This window comes from Petaurus breviceps, unplaced genomic scaffold (genome assembly GCF_028583685.1).
Source record: "Petaurus breviceps papuanus isolate PSGF00001 unplaced genomic scaffold, PetGlider_PUasm1.0 126, whole genome shotgun sequence".
NCBI classification, from domain to species: Eukaryota; Metazoa; Chordata; class Mammalia; order Diprotodontia; family Petauridae; genus Petaurus; species Petaurus breviceps.
The window spans coordinates 64,005,683-64,024,793 of NW_027185655.1; the positions used below are offsets into that span (position 1 = coordinate 64,005,683).

General features: G+C 39.9%; 1 protein-coding gene and 1 long non-coding RNA gene across 3 annotated transcripts in view; both read right to left on the reverse strand.

Moving 5' to 3' along the window:
* NEIL3 (nei like DNA glycosylase 3) overlaps positions 1 to 11,903 on the reverse strand; it is a 72,887-nt gene extending 60,984 nt beyond the window's left edge. The window contains exon 1 of one of the 2 annotated variants that reach the window (XM_069096594.1): positions 11,560 to 11,903. In XM_069096594.1, coding sequence (XP_068952695.1) covers positions 11,560 to 11,718 — 159 coding nt within the window. In that variant the 5' untranslated portion in view covers positions 11,719 to 11,903. The remainder of the gene's footprint in view (positions 1 to 11,559) is intronic. The other variant, XM_069096601.1, reaches the window with a different exon arrangement.
* The window catches only part of LOC138170402 (uncharacterized), a 464,830-nt gene that overhangs the window by 87,052 nt on the left and 358,667 nt on the right, over positions 1 to 19,111 (reverse strand). The window lies entirely within an intron of this gene.

Genomic DNA, 19,111 nt, shown 5'->3' on the forward strand with positions numbered 1-19,111 from the left:
GTCTGGTGAAGCCTCCGGTCACCTTTCCAGAATTCATGTTTTTCAGCCTTCTTTTATATATTATCTTCCCTCATTAGGATATGCACTCAAAAGCAAACACTCTTCCTTTTTCCTAGCATTTATATTCCCCAAATTTAGCCCAGTTCCTAGTGTAAATATGCAATAAATGTTTATTGATTTGAATATTTTAATTGCATAAAAGACTATACATAGGATTACAAAGAAAACTGATTATGTTGAAATATAGTTATCAAGTTTTTCTAATTTCATTGATTCAAAGCTAAGATTCCATGTTATATAGAAAATAGAGAACTAGAAATCTACTGATAATTACTAATAACTCAGTTTCTTTTCTTGCACCATGTTATTATTTTTTTCTTACTCCAAAGTTAAACAAACGTTTCTTAGGATGCTTTTTGTAGTTTAGGCTTCAATTGCCTCGTGCAATTGGTATGAGGAACATATTATGTGGTTTCCTTAAGTATGTTTTAAATGCTGCTCCGTGGAATAATAAATGTTCCAAATATATGGCAGAAACCTTTCAGCATCTTCAGCTTTCTGTCACAAATACCTAGAAAGCATGGGATCTGTCTCATGCTTCTTGACCTCTCTGCAGCCTTTGACATTGGTGATTACTCTCTTCTCCCCATAGTCTCTTCTTCCTAGCTTTTCATGACACTACTTATATTCTTTCTCCTGGTTCTCCTCCTACCCATCTGACTACTCTGTTTTAGCTTCTTTGCTGGATCTTTATCCACGTCACTCCTAATCACGGGTGTCCCACAAGGCTCTGTCCAGGGTCTTCTCTTGTCCCTTTATACTACTTCATTTGGTGATCTCATCAGCTCCCACGGATTCAAGTATTCATTTGACTCTCAAACCTACTTAACCAGCCCCAACCTGTCTGCAAACTTCCAGTCTCATATCTCCATTTGCCATCTGGACATCTCAAACTCAATGCGTCCAGAATTGAAGTCATTATCTTTTCCCCAAAAATCCTGTCCCCTTCCAAACTTCACTATTAGTAGAGGGCATCACCATTCTTCCACTCCATATCTCTCTCTCTCTCTCTCTCCTCTTCCTTCCCCTCCCCCTCCTCTCTCTCCCCTCCATCCTATCCAATCTGTTCCCAAGGCTGATTGATTTCACCTTTGCAGCATCTCTCTTCAACATTGCTACCACCCTAGTACACTCCCTAATCACCTTACACCTGGACTATTAAAATATTCTACTGGTTGGTCTGTCACAAACCTCTAACCACTCCAGTCTATTTTCCATTCAGCTACAAAGTGATTTTCCTAGACTGACTAAGTCACTGTCCTTCTCCAAAACTCCAATGGTTACCTATTAGCTCCAGGATCAAATTTAAAATCCTGTTTGGCATTCAAAGCCCTGGCCTCCTGTGATAGTAATGGCAATTAAAGATTCCCCTGTATTGGCTTGGTTTTCAAATTGATTGTATTAAAACCCAGAGCTTGTTAATCCCACCTGTGGGATGGACTTTTTGATGTGAAAAGAAAGTCCTGACTGGGAGGAGCTGGTGACGTAGATTTGGAGAGACAAGAGAGAGGCGGAACTTCTTTTGGAAGCAGCACCTCGTGTAGAGGGAGAGACTAAGAGATTGCTGGTGGCCGCTTTGAATTGCCCTGGACCTTTGAGACCTGCCCCCTGAGCTGCCAAGGACTGAGGAGACATGGCTGTTTTGCTGGTACTTTGTCTGTCTGTTTTGATGTTATTTTGCCAGATTTGTCCACTGGTGAAAGACTGTCCTGTTGAAGAAGTCCTGGAACCTGGCATTTGGTTAAGAAGGCCTGAGACTGTCCTGCAGACAGAGAGTGAATACTGTCCACTGGTGAGGGACAGTACTGTTGTTGCAGGGGTCTGGAGACTGTCCGGCAGACAGAATGAATACTGTCCACTGGTGAAGGACAGTGCTGTTGTTGCAGGGGTCTGGGAGCCTTTCTGTTGGTTCAGAAGCCCTGAAGAAGGATTTTCTTGTTGTATGTTTACAGAAATCCTGGGAGAGGGCTTTGCTAATGTGTTCAGGGGTTCTAGGACTGTTCTACAGACAGAGGATAAATTCATGAAGGGACTGGCAATGTATCTTGTGGCTTTGCTAAGCCTTGTCTCCCCAGGAACTAAGATTGCTGAGAACTTGCCTCGTGTCAAGATGAAGAAAAGACCTCCATTTGGGTATTAAGTGCTGTGTTTAAACTTGATGTAACTCTGGGGTAGATTCAATTGTGATCCAGGGGTGGGGAACTTTTGACCTTTTTGTGTTCTATGGTTGAGCAAATGAATGTATTTTACTTATGTTTGGAAACTAATCTCCATTTGAGAAGAGGGGCTTTGTGGTGGACTTAATTAAGGTATAGCCTAGGGGTGGAGAAGTATTTGGAACAGAGACTTTGTAATTGATTGAATGATTGGAAAGTCCTGGGGTGGGGTAGGCCTTGGAGATGATTTAATCACACTTAGTAAATGCTGTATTTTGAATGATGTCATGTTTTGATCTTCTCTGTTCTGGGTTTGTTACTGAATAAAATAGAGAGCACCTATGCTGGTATTTTGAACCTGGGAAGTTGCCTTTCCTTGGCATTACATTACACCTCCCCTCCCCTTTTAGTCTTCATGTCCCTTATGCCCTGCCAAGCAATCCTTTTATCTAGCGACACTGGCCTTTTAGCTATTCCTTGAATCAGACACTTGGTTCTAGATGTTTTTGGCAGCTGTTTCCCATGCTAGGAATGCTCTCCCTCTTCAATGACACCTCCTGGCTTCCCTGGATTCCTTCAACACCACCAAAGTCTCACCTTCTACAGGAAGCCTTTCCCAATCCCTCTTAATTCTAATTGCTTCTGCCTGTTGATAAGTTCCTATTTATGCTATATGTAGCTCGTTTGCACATGTCTGTTTGCCATGTTGTCTCCTCCAAGGAATAGATTGTCTCTTGCATTTCTTTGTACCTCCAGCAATTACCACACAGCAAATACTTACTATCTATTACACTAACATGATCTTGCCTGAAGTAGATAAAACTTAACATGTTTCAAAGTTCATCTTTCCACAAAAACATCTTTCCATTCATTATATTTTACCAAAGATTATCCTTCAGATTAGAAGGACCAGAAAATGAAAAGTCAGAGAACAAATATTTAAGACTGTACTGAGATTGTTCAGAGATTTTACCTGAACATTTGTCCTAAGATATAATTTTTAAAAGAGAAATAGATTTACAGTTTTAACTTCTGTGATCCATCCTAGTTTGTTATCTTTCCCAATGCATTAATCACTTCTTATTTCCTCAGCTAAGTCCCTCCCAGCACCATTTCGGTTTATTTCCTCTTGTTTGTGGGCTTTGACTTCTTTGGGCTACCTCATTAACACATTACAAGTGACATAATAGCTGAGTAATCATAGGTAAGGCCTGAGTACCAGGTTGTGCTGCTTTCTTGTACAATCATCTCACACAAATGAATGGAATCTTCCTGGCAGGATAATAGCCTGTAACTAAACAATAGTGAATAAACCCCCAACACCAATTATGAGGAAAAGCCTCATAATTGGCTTCCTGACCTCTAGTCTCCTCCCTCTCCAATTCATCATCAGCTCAGCTGCTAAAACTGATATTCTGAAAGCACAGGCCTCCAAAGCGTGGCCCCAGAGAAAGGATGAGAAATTTCTCTGCCATTCTTTTGTTAAAGAGGTGGGGTGAAGGAGTATGGTCATGAAACATTACATACACATGTAGAAAGAACTGAATTGTTCCTTGACAAACAGCCTGGTCTATAGTTCATCCTAGAGGCAATAGGGAGCCAGATAGTGGAGTTCATTTAGTAGTAAAGTGTGCCCCAACTGCAGCAAGTTTCTCTGACAAGGGACTCATTTCCAGAATACAAATGTAACCAACTAAGTTTGCAGAATGAGACACAATTTTTTGGACATGGCTAAATGGGGGAGTTTGCTTTGCTGATTATGCATAGTTGTTAGAATATTTTGGGGTGTTGTTTTTTGGGGTTTTTTTTTTGCTCTTTGGAGGGCAATTGGGGTTAAGTGACTTGCCCATGGTCACACGGCTACTTTTTGTGTTAAGTGTCAGAGGCCACATTTGAACTCAGGTTCTCCTGACTTGAGGGCCGATGCTCTACTCACTGCACCACCTAGCCGCCCCTGGGGTGTATTTTTTAATGTGAAATGGGAAGAAGAGAAAATAGTTTTGTTAATTTAAAGAAATGTAATTTAATTTTTAAAAAGTAGATGAATGACAGCCAACTCTGGGCTTAAAGAAGATCTCTTGGACAGCAGAATGGAGGATAGACTACAATGGAGGAAAGACTTGAGGCAGGGAGATGAATTAGGAAGCCACTGAAACTGTCTGGTGAATGGTAGTGAGGTCCTAGTTACTATGAGTAATGATAAGATCTGAGTTGTGAAAGATGTTCAAGTTTGACATGGTCAAGACGAAGCAACTGTTCAATAGGTGGATGAGGAAGATTGGGGAGTACAGCATGGCTAATGTTAAAAACTTAAGTTAAAAACTTAAAAACAGGTAGGTGGCGCAGTGAATAGAGCACTGGCCCTGGAATCAGGAGGACCTGAGTTCAAATCCAGCCTCAGAAACTTAATACAAAACTAGCCATGTGACCTCAGGCAAGTCACTGAACCACAATTGCCCTGCTTTCCCCCCTCCAAAAAAGCAAAAAAAATAAAATAAACAAACAAACAAAAAAACTTGGGGGCTCAGAAGAATTGTAGTGCTGCCAACAAAAACAGGAAAGTTTAGAAGAGGAGATTTAGGGGGGAAAGAGCCAATTTAAAACATAAAACGCACTGCATTTGAGATATCTTTAGGGCATCCAGTTTGAAATGTTTGGTAGGTGATGCTGACTAGTAGTCAGGAGACAGACCAGGGCTGGCTACAGTGATCTGTGAATCACTGGTAAAGAGAAGACAGCTAAACCCATGGCAATTGCTGAGGTTACCCAGAAAGAAATTGCAGAGAAAACTGCATATTTTTTTTTTTTTGCTTTTTGGAGGGCAATCGGGGAAGTGACTTGCCCAAGGTCACATGACTAGTTTTTATGTTAAGTGTCTGAGGCCAAATCTGAACTCAGGTCCTCCTGACTCCAGGGCTAGTGCTCTATTCACTGGCATCCACAACAGAGTTTTGAGAATATCTACAATTAGGGTGTTGTTGTTCAGTCATTTCAGTAGTGTTTCCCATCTGGGATTTTCTTGGCAAAGATAATGGAGTGGTTTGCCATTTCCTTCTCCAGTTCATTTGACGGATGAGGAAACTAAAACAAAGAGGGTTAAGTGACTTGCCCAGGGTCACCGGGTAGTAAGCTTATGAAGACAGATTTTAACTTAGGGAGATTAGTTTTCCTGACTCCAAGCCTAGCACTCTATCTACTATGACACCTAGCTGCCCCCTACCCTAGTTAGGGTATAAATGAGCTAAAATGGAAATTGAAGAGGAAGGATCAAGCAGGAGAAAAACCAGGAGAGAAAAGAATTAAGAAAACTCAGAGAAAAGAGAATATTCAGGAGAAGAAGTGGTGTTGAGTCAAATGTAGCATAAAGGCCCAGAAGGATGAAGACTGAAGAGAAGGCAGCCAGATGTGGCAAGTTAGAGATCACTGGTGATGTGAGCGAGAACAGTTTCAGCTGAAATGATCTGGAGTCAGAAGCCAAATTACAGACAATTTAGGAGACAATGAGAGAGCAAGGTAGGCACCAAGTGTAGGTAGATTTTTCTAGGAATTTGTAAAAGGGAAGAGAGATAGAGGACAATAGCTTAAGGGGGCTTTGAGATTTGTGGAAGGCTGTGTACTGATTGGGAAGATTTGGGCATTTCTTAAGACAGCAGGAAAGGAAACAAAAGATAAAGAGAGGGTGAAGATTGGAGAATATTGTGTAAAAAAACAAAAGGATGACGGGGAAAAAACCAAGGGAATAAGAGAAGCAAGATCAAGCATACAAGTAGAAGGACTGGCCTTTTCGTGGAGAAAGGGCATGTCATTGTCAGATACTGGGGGAAAGGGAGATAGAATCGGGGACTGACAGTTTAAAGGGATTCTGAAAAAGAAGGGAAGGAGAGGGAGTTCATGCTGAATGGCCTCAGTTTTCTCGGAAGGAGGAGAGGTCCTCTGTTGAAAAGGATTATGATCTGACATCTAGAATTTAAAAGGAATTTGTCATTTCTATAGGAGTGACATGCACTATCCAATGGAAAATCGGTCAAAGGACACAGCAGATAATTTTTGAAGGAGGAAATGCAAAATGTTAATAGCCACACAAAAATCTCTTCAGGTTCTCCAAGTCACTAGTCTCTCCCCACTCTAATATAGTCTTCACATAGATGACAATAATCTTCATAGGAGAGAGTTTTGATTAGCCACTACCTTCAACGCACCCCCCCCCCCCCCCACAAAAAAAAAAAAAAAAAAACAACCCAAACTCCAATGGTTTCCTATATAGTCAGGCAGTCAACAAGTATTTATAAAATGCTTATTATATTCCAATCCCTATGTTAAGTGTTGGGGATACAATGAAAGGATCTTGCTTACTTTTTACAAAGGGAGACAACGTGAAAAACAAGCAAACCTCTTAACCACAATGTCTACAGTCTCTCCGTCCTTATTGCACATGCCTCTCCTTCACTCCAGTAGACCATAAACTCTTTGAGAACAGATTGTTTCATTTTTATCTGTTTTCCCTAGCAATTAACATGGTTGTTGATTTGAAAGATTAGTTCTCATTTTGTTTAGAAATCAGAATTTAGGAGGAAAAAAATATTGATTCAATCCATAAACATGAATATATGTATGGGTTTGCTCATCATCTCAATGGAGATGATTCCTAGACATTTTTATCCAGAACTAGTCTGTCTCCTAAGCTCTAGTCCAACATTACCAATTGACTACTAGACATATCAAAATGGATATCCCATAGACATCTCAAACTCATCATGTGTAAAGAGAATTCATTATCTTTGCCCCAAACCCCTTCAACCTTCTGAACGTCCCCCTTTTCTGTTGAGGGTATTGCCATCCTTCCAGTCACTCAGGTACATAGTCTTGGTGTCACCCTTGATTCCTCTTCCTTGCTCACCCCACATAAATGATCAGTTGCCTAATCCTGTAATATTTCCTTTGTAGAGTCTCTTGCACATATCACATTCCATCCCCCTCACCTGGGTTACAGCATTGTCCTTAGTTGGTCTCCCTGCCTCAACTCTCTCTATTCCAATCCATCCTCCACTCTGATGCCAAGGTGATGTTACTAAAACAAGGCCTGAGATGTTGTCCCTCCCTCCAATATATTCCAATTATTACCTAGCATCCTCTAGTCTCAAATATAAACTCCAATTGGCATTTAAAGTCTTTCAAAATATGGCTCCTTCCTATATTCTAGTCTTTTAACATTCCTTTTAACAGTTTCAACAGTCTTTTATTAACAACAATCCTCTCTACTCAGTTCGGCCTTGTAGGACAACTTGCTGTTCTTCAGAACAGTGCATCCTGTCTTAGTATCTTGGGACTGATTACATCCCATGCCCAATTCTCTCCCTCTCAAAGCTCAATTCAAAATAAGACTTGAGTCAAATCCTTCCTCCCCAGGAGAGCTTTGTCAGTTCCCAGAAAGAAGCTAGTGCCATCCTCTCTAAGGCTACCTTCCAGCTACACACACACACACACACACACACACACACACACACACACACACACACACACACACACACCCCTTCCTGCCCTCCTTCCTCCAACAGAATGTAAGTTCTTTAAGGACAAGGGCTATTCCTGCTTTTTCTTTGCATTATCCATGCTTGGCATAATGCCTGCAATAGAATATACAGTTAACAAATTGTTTCTGATTGATAAACAGGAAGGGACAGGGGCTCAGTTTTCTCATCTAAAAAATCAGAGTTGGACAAGATGATTTCTAAGGTCTTCCCCAGCTTTAAATCAAGGCTCTTATGACCAAACCAAAAGCAGGATCTTAAAGTATACAGATCACTCACAGGAAGGAAACTCGATGATCGTGCAGAGAACAAAACACTAGAGAGCAGTGGACAGAGTACTGGCTCTGGAATTAGGAAGACCAGAGTGCAAATCCAGCCTCAGGCATGTCTTAGCTGGTGTGACCCTGGGCAAATCACTTAACTGCTGCCTGCCTCAGTTCCCCATATGTAAAATGGAAAATAGCATCTACCTCTTATGATTGTTGTAAGGACAAAAGGAGGTAGAGTGCTTGGTAAACCTTAAATTCTATATAAATGCTAGCTATCATTAATTACAGTAAAAAGACCTAGGTCAGGAGTTCTGGATCTGCCACTTCCGTCAGAAAACCTAATTTCAAACCTGCTTCTGTCATTTATTTCCAATATGACCTTGGGCAAATCATTTCAATCCTCTGGACCTCAGTTTTCACGATTGTAAAATGAAGAGTTTGAACTAGACTCACCTGTTAAGTCCCTTCAAGCTCTGAAATCATGTCCCTGGACAAGTCATTTCAATTCTCCTAGGTTTTTCATCATTTAACAGATTATTTTTCAGCTCTACCATTAACATTCCCGTTAAGGCTAGCCTCCCCCTCAAAAAAGAAAAAAAGTTAAAGATGCAAAGCTTATTCTATTTCTTTAGGACTAATCAGTCAGTCAACAAGTATTTATCAAGTACCTACTTATGTGCCAGGCACCTCAAAATGCTAGAAGAGGCAAAGCAATGCAAAAGACTGTCTCTCCTCCTGGAGTTAGTGGGGGAGATAAGATGCAAACTATGTACAAGTTATAGACAGGATAAACTGGAGAAAGTCAACAGAGGGAAAGTGCTAGCATTAAGAGGAAATTAGAAAAGCTTCTTGTAGAAAGTAGGACTTGAAGGGAGTCAGGGAAGCCAGTAGACTGACTTCTTGAGATTCTTGGCAGATTCCTTAGTACATGGAACATAATTGGTGGTCAATAAATATTTGTTGAATGAATTTCTTTAAAACTGGGGTGGGGAGGAGGGAAGATATGCTAGCTTTCATGTTTGGCTGCTTTCCTTTCCCTTTGAGGGTAAAAATGAAAGTTCTGCGGTCAGAATTAATGTATACTACAATGTGAAAGCTATCCAGTAACACTCAACAAGCCATACCTCCTGGGGGCTCTTCTGCAGGATGGCTCAAACTGAATCTTTTGAGAACAGAGTCTAAATTCTTACCAAAGGAATGCCCCCCTCATTTTCAATGAATGCTAGAGCATCACAAAGCCAGAAGTAATAGCTGTGTTAAGGCAAATTAAAAATAAATAAATAAATAAGACGCTCACTTCTCTTCAGGGAAGTAGAAGTCCCCAGAGATATTTATTAGAATGCAAAATTGTGATGAGTGGAAAATTGAACTAAGCCTCTGGTATGCATTTGAAATGTTACATATTAGGTGTGAAATATATATCAGTTGTAGAGTTGTGGAACATTAAGGGAGGCAGAAAAGGGAAATTATAGTTGAAAGCTTCAAAGGAAGTATATCTATCAACTTAAAAAGGGGAGGAAGACAGCAGAGAAATAACCCACTGTTTCCAAGGCTTCACAGAATCACAGTTATAGCTGAAGGGAACCTCAGAGATCATCCTCTAACTTGCTAATGTTATAGATGAGGAAACTGAGGCCCACTCTGATGCTTCAGGTCTTCTAATTGTTTTTTACACTATACCATACTCCTCAACCCTGTGATCTTCCTTTTTCTCTGCCTCAGTTTCTCCACCTGCAAATGATCCTATGCCATCTCAAAGACCCTTCTACTCTCTTTGTGGCTATACAAGAAAGGTCTTCAGGAGGAATCCTGACCCTATCACTCATCAGTTCCCATTAGAACAATCAGTTAAAGAGCATTAATGAAATATCCAAAATGCATCAGAACTGTGTTGGATGCAGAGTATCCTAAGACAAAACGAAGCAGTCCTCAAGGAGTTCAAATGCTACTGTTAAAGAGGGCATTTATAAGCTTAAACAAAACTATGCCAAAAGAAATACAAGGCAATTTGAGGATACTGTCTAAGGCCCATTCTGACTCTCATAATCTATGAAATAAAACACCTTGATAGGATCCTAATAAAGCTGCCCCCAGCCCCAATATTCTAACTTCATTATAGGCCAGGCCCTAGTGAACAGCAGGCCCACTACACCTACCTACTCCCCTCCCCGCCACCGCAATGTCCTAACTTCTTTTTATATGCCTCAATGGAACAACAGGTGTGTCCCTGAACTTTTAGTTCCCACAGAAACATCAGGTGTGTCCATGTGACGGGAACCTAGTTACTGCCTCTACCTGGTCACTGCCCCCAGACCCATTCCCACAGAAACAGGTGTGTTATTGTATTCATTCACAATCACATCATCCATCTAGCCCAAGACAGGCCGCCCTCAAAAGCTAGCCAATTGAAGAGCAGAATGACCAGAACGTTTAAGCACTGAACCATAGATGGGACCCTTCCTCCATTACCTAATCCCTTAACAAACTCCTCCTGCCTTTTAAATATTAATGATATTCCTCTATTCTATGTATTTATTTCTGTTGTGTAATTGCATCTTTAGCCTATAAAAATCCATCTTGCTTTCTCTAAAGTTGCTGGTTCCTCTTGGAACTTAGACAACTTCATGAGAGGTGTCTATCTCAATAAATGCCTACACTTGGATTAGAGGTGGTCTGACTTTGAATTCTTTGAGACGGTTCCACCACCACACATCATTAAATCGCAACAGTTTTTGGCGTCCCTGGGTTTAAACCCCAACAACCTGGTACTGTGGAAAGAACTCTCTCCGCTTTTGCCATCGGAGGACCTCAGTTCAAATCCTGACTGTGACCTTTGTAACCTGTGTGACTATGGCAACCACTTAAACTCTGTGGGCTTCATTTTCATTAACTGCAAGATGAAAGGGATGAACTGGATGGACCCCTCCCTCCCCCAAAGAGCCCTCCTCACTTAAAACTATGATCTTGCCAGGAAGACCACACGTTAAGCCCCGGAGATAAATCTGCAGAAGATGCTGGAGGCTGAGGAACTGTTCACTACACACAAATGAAGGCGCTTTGGCTGCCAAGCAGAGCAGGAAAGTTCAACAGGAGACTGAATTTCCGGAACAGCTTTAGGAACAAACAAGACTGGGGCTGGTTCCCCTCCGCAACAGTAGTAACAACAGCAAACACTGAAAACTGGGCGTGCCGAAAGGATCGGGTTTAGCAAATTCAGGCTTGTGGGAACTTGCCGGCAGCAGCGCGCTCAGGCCCCAGGGAGATCCGGTTAGAAAAAGAGGCCACTTTAGGCAAGGTTGGCCCTTTACTTCCACTTTCTCCTTTTAGGAGAGTAGGGGGAAGAAAGTTTGCTTTGAAGCCAAAGGACCTGGGTTCAAATATTGATTCTGCCTATTACTACCTGGGGGATTACTTTAGTTACTTTACAGGCCTCAGTTTCCTCTGTAAAATGAAGGAGGGGCAGGACTCAAAGGGGCTCAAATGTCTCTTCTAACCCTAAATTTACGGTTCTCCCTCTTCAACCTCATGGAAGCAGGGTTAGCTTACCCAGGAAGAGGATGCAGGTGCCCCGGGGCAAGCTGCCGGAGGCCCTGGTGCCCGGGGTGGATGCAACGCGCTTCCTCGTACACTGGTCACCGTCTGACCTGGGCGCACCCGGGCCCGGATTTTCTCTGCATTCAGTGCGCATCCTGGCCCTTCCACCATCGCCCGAGTTGGCTCTCCTCCCCAGCTGCGCAGCCGGGCACCTGGAGAAAGCTACCAGGGCTGGCCAGCTGTGCCTGCCCAGGAACCTGCCCGCGCTTCTTAGTCAAATCTCCCGCGCCCTCTGCTCCGCCCCAAAGCTTCTGCTCCGGAGTCTGCTTAGGAGGGGCCAAAGGAGCTTCAATCCAACCGGCAGGCTCTGCGGCTCTGACCCATCCCCGCCCTCGGGCACTATTGGCCCGGAGGAGAGGGGGATCAAGTGGGCGTGACCCCAGCGTGGCGGTCTTGCAGGGGATAGGCTGATAGTGCAATTCCACTGTCTTTCCTTCCTGCTTCTACCTGTCCCTTAGAGTCATGGAATCGCTGTGTAGAGAAGGAAAGGACTTTAGAAAGGTTACGGAGCTTTGGAAAGACTGTGGGATTTGTCAGCCTGTCAGTAAACACTTATTAAGAGCCTGAGACGTGTCAGGCACTACGCTAAACACCAGACGTGTAAAGAAAAGCGCTCACCATCCCATGGGAGAGATAACTGTGTACAAACAGCGATATAATGGAGGAAATAGATACTGGGTTCGTACCACCCTCTGCAGCTTACTACTTACTTATGTAACTGGGCAAATGCCTTTAGGCCTCAGTTTCCTCATCTGTGAAATAAAGGATTTGGACTAGATCATCTCATTGATTCTTTTATGCTCCAGGAGTCTATGTGAGGAGAAATCAAGTACCTGCTCAAGATCTCTTAGGAGTTAAAAACACAGGCTCCCAGCTCAGGTCTTCTGCTCCTGGAATCCGGTGCTATTTTTCTCTCCGTATCCTAGACTTTCTTTGTTCAAAAGCAGGTTTCTGTGTAGGGCAAGAGAGAAACAGTCAGGACAAGTCAAATTAAACAGCTATATATATATATATATATATATATATATATATATATATATATATATACCACCCCCCCCCCCCCCCAATTTAGCCTCAACCTCAGAAAGGCGACATGATCCTGAATGGACGTTTCATATACAAAAAACTTTTCAAAGCAGTAAGAAGGTTTTAAAGCCTCAGGGTGCTGGAGACTCATCTATAAAGCATTTCATGCTTTCCCCACAGTCACCTTGCAAAGCAGATATATGTGAATATTTTCCCCATTTTACAAATTACTGCCAGTATGATCCCCATTTTACAAAAGAGAAAATCGAGGCTCAGAGAGGCTCAAGAATTTGATTAGGGTCTCTGACCTTGGTGTTCTTTCCACCACTGCAAAGAAATGAGGCTTTAGACTACCCTCTTCTGTCCCTAAGACCAGTATTCCTTCCTGTTTTCAGGTGGCTTTGCCAGATGATGGGCTCTGCCAAAGTTCTTAAAACCATTGCATGTAGGAAATGGATAGTAGGGTTCCACAATTCTTAATGGCTGACCCCTGCAGTTTTGTAAATCATTATACCTCTTTAGAGATTGGTGAACAGTTCATTACCATATAATACTCATTTATATATGCTGTGTGACACGTTTCAGATTCAGTGCATGCTGTAGCATGTTCAGAGTAAGAGCACACGAGCTATGAGCTTTGGATGATAAATTTAAATTTGAAAATCAGGCAGTATTGATACTTTTTTTTTAATGATGAAGAAAAGGGCTAGCAGTCCAAAATTGGGTGGTTTCATTCAGAGCTAAGTACTTCAATAATTTTTGTTATTCTTTGTCCTCTAGGACATGTTTGCCACATGTTGAAAGAAGAATTGATTTGACACTACACTAAGATTTCTCTTCTCCCCTTTGACAGAGTAAGCTCCTCCAACCTACCTCCCTTCCTTTAATTCTCACTTCAAATCTAAGGGACAAATCATTTAGCTCTGGGTCTTGGTTTCCTCATCTGTAAGGCAAAAAGAATAGACTAACTGAGCTGTAAGGTCCCTTCTGGTTCTAAATCTAAGACTATGTTAGACATGAAAGGAACCTTAAAGACCCACTGGTCCAGGATTTGTAATCAAATTTAGGACCTGGTTGTAGTTGTCACTGCTAGGGATATGATATGAAGTGATGTGATATGATATGTTGATATAATATAATATACAACATATTATAATACAATACAATAGAAGCAGCCTGATCCCCACCATCAAAGACCTTAATTTCTACCATGGGATATAAACATCCAGATGAATAACAAAAACAACAACAATAATTATACTAATAATAGCTAAACTTTTATATAGTTAAGGTCTACAAAGTTCTTTACAGATATTATTTCAACAGGGCTTCACCACAACTCTGTAAGATAAATGCTAAATAAAGTTATAGAATGAATATGTCTTTAATAACTTAAAACTGCATTAAGATATATAAGGCATCCCATACAAGGTAAAAATAAAAGAATTATAAAAGGCTTCACAGATAAGATAGAACATGCCTTGAGCCTGGATGAAAGATACAGATTCTGAGAAACACAAATGAGGACAGTATCCTTTCAAGGCTTTTGTAGAAGTATATAGGTGGGAGATGGATGGAATGAGGAGTTTGGGAAACAGCTAGTAGTCCCCTTTGGCTAGAACATAAAATACATCAGTCAGTCAATCAGCAAGTATTTATTAAGTGCCTATTATATTCCAAAAACTGTATGGAGCCTTGGGGATAAAAAATTTTAAATGACATAACCCCTCCAATAAGCCCATGTAATGTGAAATAAGGCAGAAAAGGTAGGTTGGAACCAGGTTGTAGAAGGCCTTAAATAACAGATGGATAAGATTGCGTTTTATCCTAGTGGCAATAAATAATAGGAAACCACTAAACATTTTTTAATAGGAGGAGGGTACGGTCAGATCTATGCCTCAGGAATATTATTTTAGCAGCTGGGTGAAAGATGGATTGGAAAAGGGAGAGATGGGAGCAAGGATACCGGTTAGGGGGCTGTTACCATAGTCTGAGCAAGAGATTAAGAGGGCTGGGTGTTCTTGCAAATGGAGATAAGGGGAAGGGATGTGAGAGTTGTTATGGCAATAAAATTGATAGAACTTGGCCAGTGATTGAGTATGTGGGGTGAGAAAAAGGGAACAGTCAAGAATGACTCCAAGATTATATGCACCTGGGGTTATAAGGCAGATAGTAGCGACTGAACAGAAATATGAAATTTTAGAAGAAGAACAAGGTTTGGAAAAGGAGGTGATGAATTTGTTTTGAAAGAGATTGAGGGGAATAATGGCTCCAGGAACATAAGAAGATCAGGTGTTGTAATGGGAATGTAAATTTAAAGATCTTCCCTGCCCCTAGGCTAAAGTGCACCAGGAGCCTGGGATTGGAGGCTTGTTTTTCAGTAGATACTTTTTGATTGGCCAATGGGTCCAAAAGGTTGTTACATTCTCTAAGCCAGGAGAAGGCTATATAAGCCTTGATGTGAGGCTTTGTTTTGGGGCTCACTTTGAGAAGTGTTCTGTGATTTGATATGGATTCTGGGAAGCCGTTGTCCAGAGCGCGCCCCCCCCCCCCTTTGAAAAATCCAGATGTTGAAACCTAGATGTTGATTGGGTATGGATGTAATGGTTGGACAGTTTGGAAATCTGTCTACTTGATCTGTTTCTCTGTCTTGATAATTCTGTCTGTATACTTTGAAGTTTGGGGTGCTGACCTCTTTCCCCTGAACAAGGTAAACGATATATGTTTGACTGATTAAAGTAAGCTTGTTAACCCATTTTGAGTTGCTTTCCTTTAACAAAGCAGATCCAAGAACCTGTGTGGGCAGCAACCCTGAGGATGCCTGGGGTGCTTGCTGCCACAGGTGTTCCTGGTTTTGTCCTTAAGCAACTTCCCAGGTAATCTTCTTTCTCATAGTCGTGTTGCCTCTCATACTCCCCCACCCCAATCTTTATATTCATTATACTTTTTTTTCTCTATGAAACATCCAAAAATCACATTGGATCCACAAAATGTACTTCAAGCTACAGCTGTAACTTGGAATTTCTGTTTGCTTCTATCACAAAGGAAAAATTGACAAATTACAGTTCAACGTGTTTGGATGTGCTTTAAAGCATAATTTCAAAGCTCTATTAATGCATAAGTGTCAAATACAAATGTCATCAAATGAATGAAATCAAATTAATATTAAAATATTCAGTATTTCTTCCTCCTTCCCACATAATTTTAGGAAAAATTTTAAAAGCAACGAGAGGACAGGACCTCAGGGTACCTGGGATTTAATGGGAAAGTGAGTGTTGAATCACACCACTTAGGAAGATTTCAAAACAAAACAAACCACAAACCTATAATGTCGTCATGTGGCATCCTGGGTTTTAATCTGTTACAGGTGATGAAACTGCACTCTTCTTCATGGGCTTCGGGCAGGTTCCCAGAAGGGAAGACAAGCACTTCGAATGGGGGAGATTTCTTTAATTTCTGCTCTCTCTCATATAAATTAACTGAATCAGTTTAACAAGAGGAAAATGGCATTCATCCACACTCAACTCCCCACAACTTGAGCTCTGGATCTAGGAAACTATCATTAGTGGCCATTATGTGCAGGTGTTTTGCATTGTATTTACTAAACAGCCCCCTACTTCTTCACATTAAGAGAAACTTAAGCATCAGACTATCCAACATGTAATAAAATGCTTTATAACAGACATTAGTTTGACACCTTTGTAGTAGGAAGTAAATCCCAAAGGTAGGAACCTCTCAAGCTGGTTATTTTTGTTCCACATATCTATGGAAATTCACAAGTTACAGAGGCTTCACCAACAGGAAAAGAACTTTACCTCTAGACACTAAGTATAATCTAACAAGGTTACATAAAACATCAAGGGCTGGAGTGCAAAACTTCCTTTGTTTTATAGGTGAAACTATCCTCAGTGTCTATTGCTTGTCTGTGGCTCTTTTCTGGGGCTAAAACAAGACAGAATTGTCACCCTTGAGTTTTCAAGCTGTCACTTCCATTTTCCTATGGAACAAACATTCTTATGAATGCATAACACCATCGCAGCACAGAGATAAATAAAATAAGGATACCCTTCTGCCCCCTATTAATGTCATCCTAAAAATATTAGCTCTGACAAGACAAGAATGAAACTAAAGTAATAAGTATCAAAAAAAGACAGGAAAAATATCTCTGTTGGCAGATGCCATGATGATGTACTTAGAAAACCCCAGAGAATTAGCAAGAAACTAAAGCCATAGCCTCAAAACTATTACAATTAATAATATTTATTTATATGGCAATTTAAAGTCTGGAAAGTATTTCTATACATATCTTAGTTGAACCTTACAACAACTCTATGAGGAGATGTTGTTATTTTTACTCCCATTTTTATAAATTAGAAAACTGAACTTCAAAGAGATTAAGTGACTTGTTTATTGCTACATAACTAGTATGAGAGGGGATTTATTCCTACTTTTTTCCTGACTACACAACCTTACTCTACTCAATACTCAAGCTAATATTTAAAGTAAAGAATTTTTAAAATGTTTTACTATGAGTGACTATTTAAACCAATGGGCTTCAAATATTTTTTATTATACTCCCCATCATCAAAAATTTTCAATCACAGACATTAACATATTTAATTATTTAGAACTTATATACTTATATTATTCTACTAATGAGTATATAACACCATTTGCATAAAAGAAATTTAAAAGTTTGAGTTAAAGATGAAATAATAAAATATTTTGTTCATTAGTGATTAATTCATTAATTCTACAAAAACTTTTTTTTGTAGAATAGTGTGATCAACTATTAATTTTTAAAAGTCTTGGTTTAATACTTTGTAATATAGTGATTAGAAAGTCTAGTTCTAAGTTCAATTTATTTTAATACTTGGTTTTAATCATTTTCTCTTTAAGGGGCGGTTAGGTGGCGAAGTGAGTAAAGCATTGGTTCCTGCCTCAAGACACTTAACGCCCATACAGAAAAACTAGTCGTGTAACCCTGGGCAAGTTACTTAACCCCAATTGCCCTCCAAAAAATAAAAAAAAATAAAAAGATCCTTCACAAAGATTGGTAGATCCAAATGGAGGACACCATTGGCTGCAGTTATTACTATTACTATCATGATAGTAATTTTTCTACCTCATTCACCATTTATATGAAAGTTTTTGTTGAAATTTGATTAATAAATGTCCATCTTCTCTTACATCAATCAATTATTCTTACAAACTAATTGGAAGGAATTGCATTTTCATAATTAAAAAAACTGGTTCAAGACTCACTGAAATTCTTCATCTGGAAACATTTTAAATAGCTTAGAAAATTCCATTTCTAATTTTTTTGGGGTATAGGAAATTCCCTTCCACTAGCCACTGCAGGAGACATCCTTACATTGTTTTCAGCAAACCAGTACAAAGAGAATGAGAATCTAGGAGTAGGGAGAGATCAACAATGTCAAATACTGCAGAGAGATCAAAAGGGCTGAAAATTTGAGAAAAGCCCGTTAGATTTGGCAATGAAAAGAAATGCAATGTATGTGTATACATATATAATATATATGTAAATTCCCTTCATATGAAGAGAAATGGAATGTGTGTATATGTGTATATAGAGAAAAAAATATGTATACATATATATATATGTATATATATATATATGTACACACACATGCACACACAGTCATGGAAAGAATTTGTTTTGCCTGACTATATGTGTTTATAGCAGAGGTTTTGTTTTTCTTTCTTTCTCAGTAAAGGAGGAAAAGGAGGCAGATTTTTACTGAAAAAAAATAAAGTTGAATTTTAAAAATTCACTAGGTTCTGTTCAACATATGTAAACAGACATGCCATGTGTCTTCAAGAATGTCATTATTTGCATTAGGCAAAAATAAATAATAAAGTAGGAAAAATGTAGGAAAATCCCTCACAAAATTATGAATTAGGAAAGAAAACAAGTATCCTGTTTTAATGCTTTTTCCACATGTTCCTTTCACTGCTTATCTCAGAAAAAAAAAAAAAGAACAAATTCTAAAGTATCCTAACTCTCCACTTGGATACTTTCCACTTTTCTCTTAAAGCAAAAGAATTAGCCTTTAGCAATATAATAATAATAACAGTGACAATAATAGTAATGACAGCAATACTACCACCACTTATATAGTCCTCTAAGGTTTGCAAACCTCTTTCTATATGTTATCTCATTTTATCTTCGAAACAACCCTGTGAGATAAGTGCTATTATAATCTTCATTTTACAAACAAGGAAACTGAAGATAAAAATGAATGATAAATAATGAACCCAATTCTTTGTTTTATAAGGGAGGAAGGATGTTTTCATAAATTCATGAAGTTTTCCAGGAATTTGTAGACGGGAATTATCTCCCTAAAGCTTGGGGTGGGGAGAATGAGTTCTGGTCTTGACATTTTGAGTTTGACATACCTAGGGAACATGTAGGAAAAGATATCCAGCGCCCAGTCTATGGAGCACGTAGGGAGTT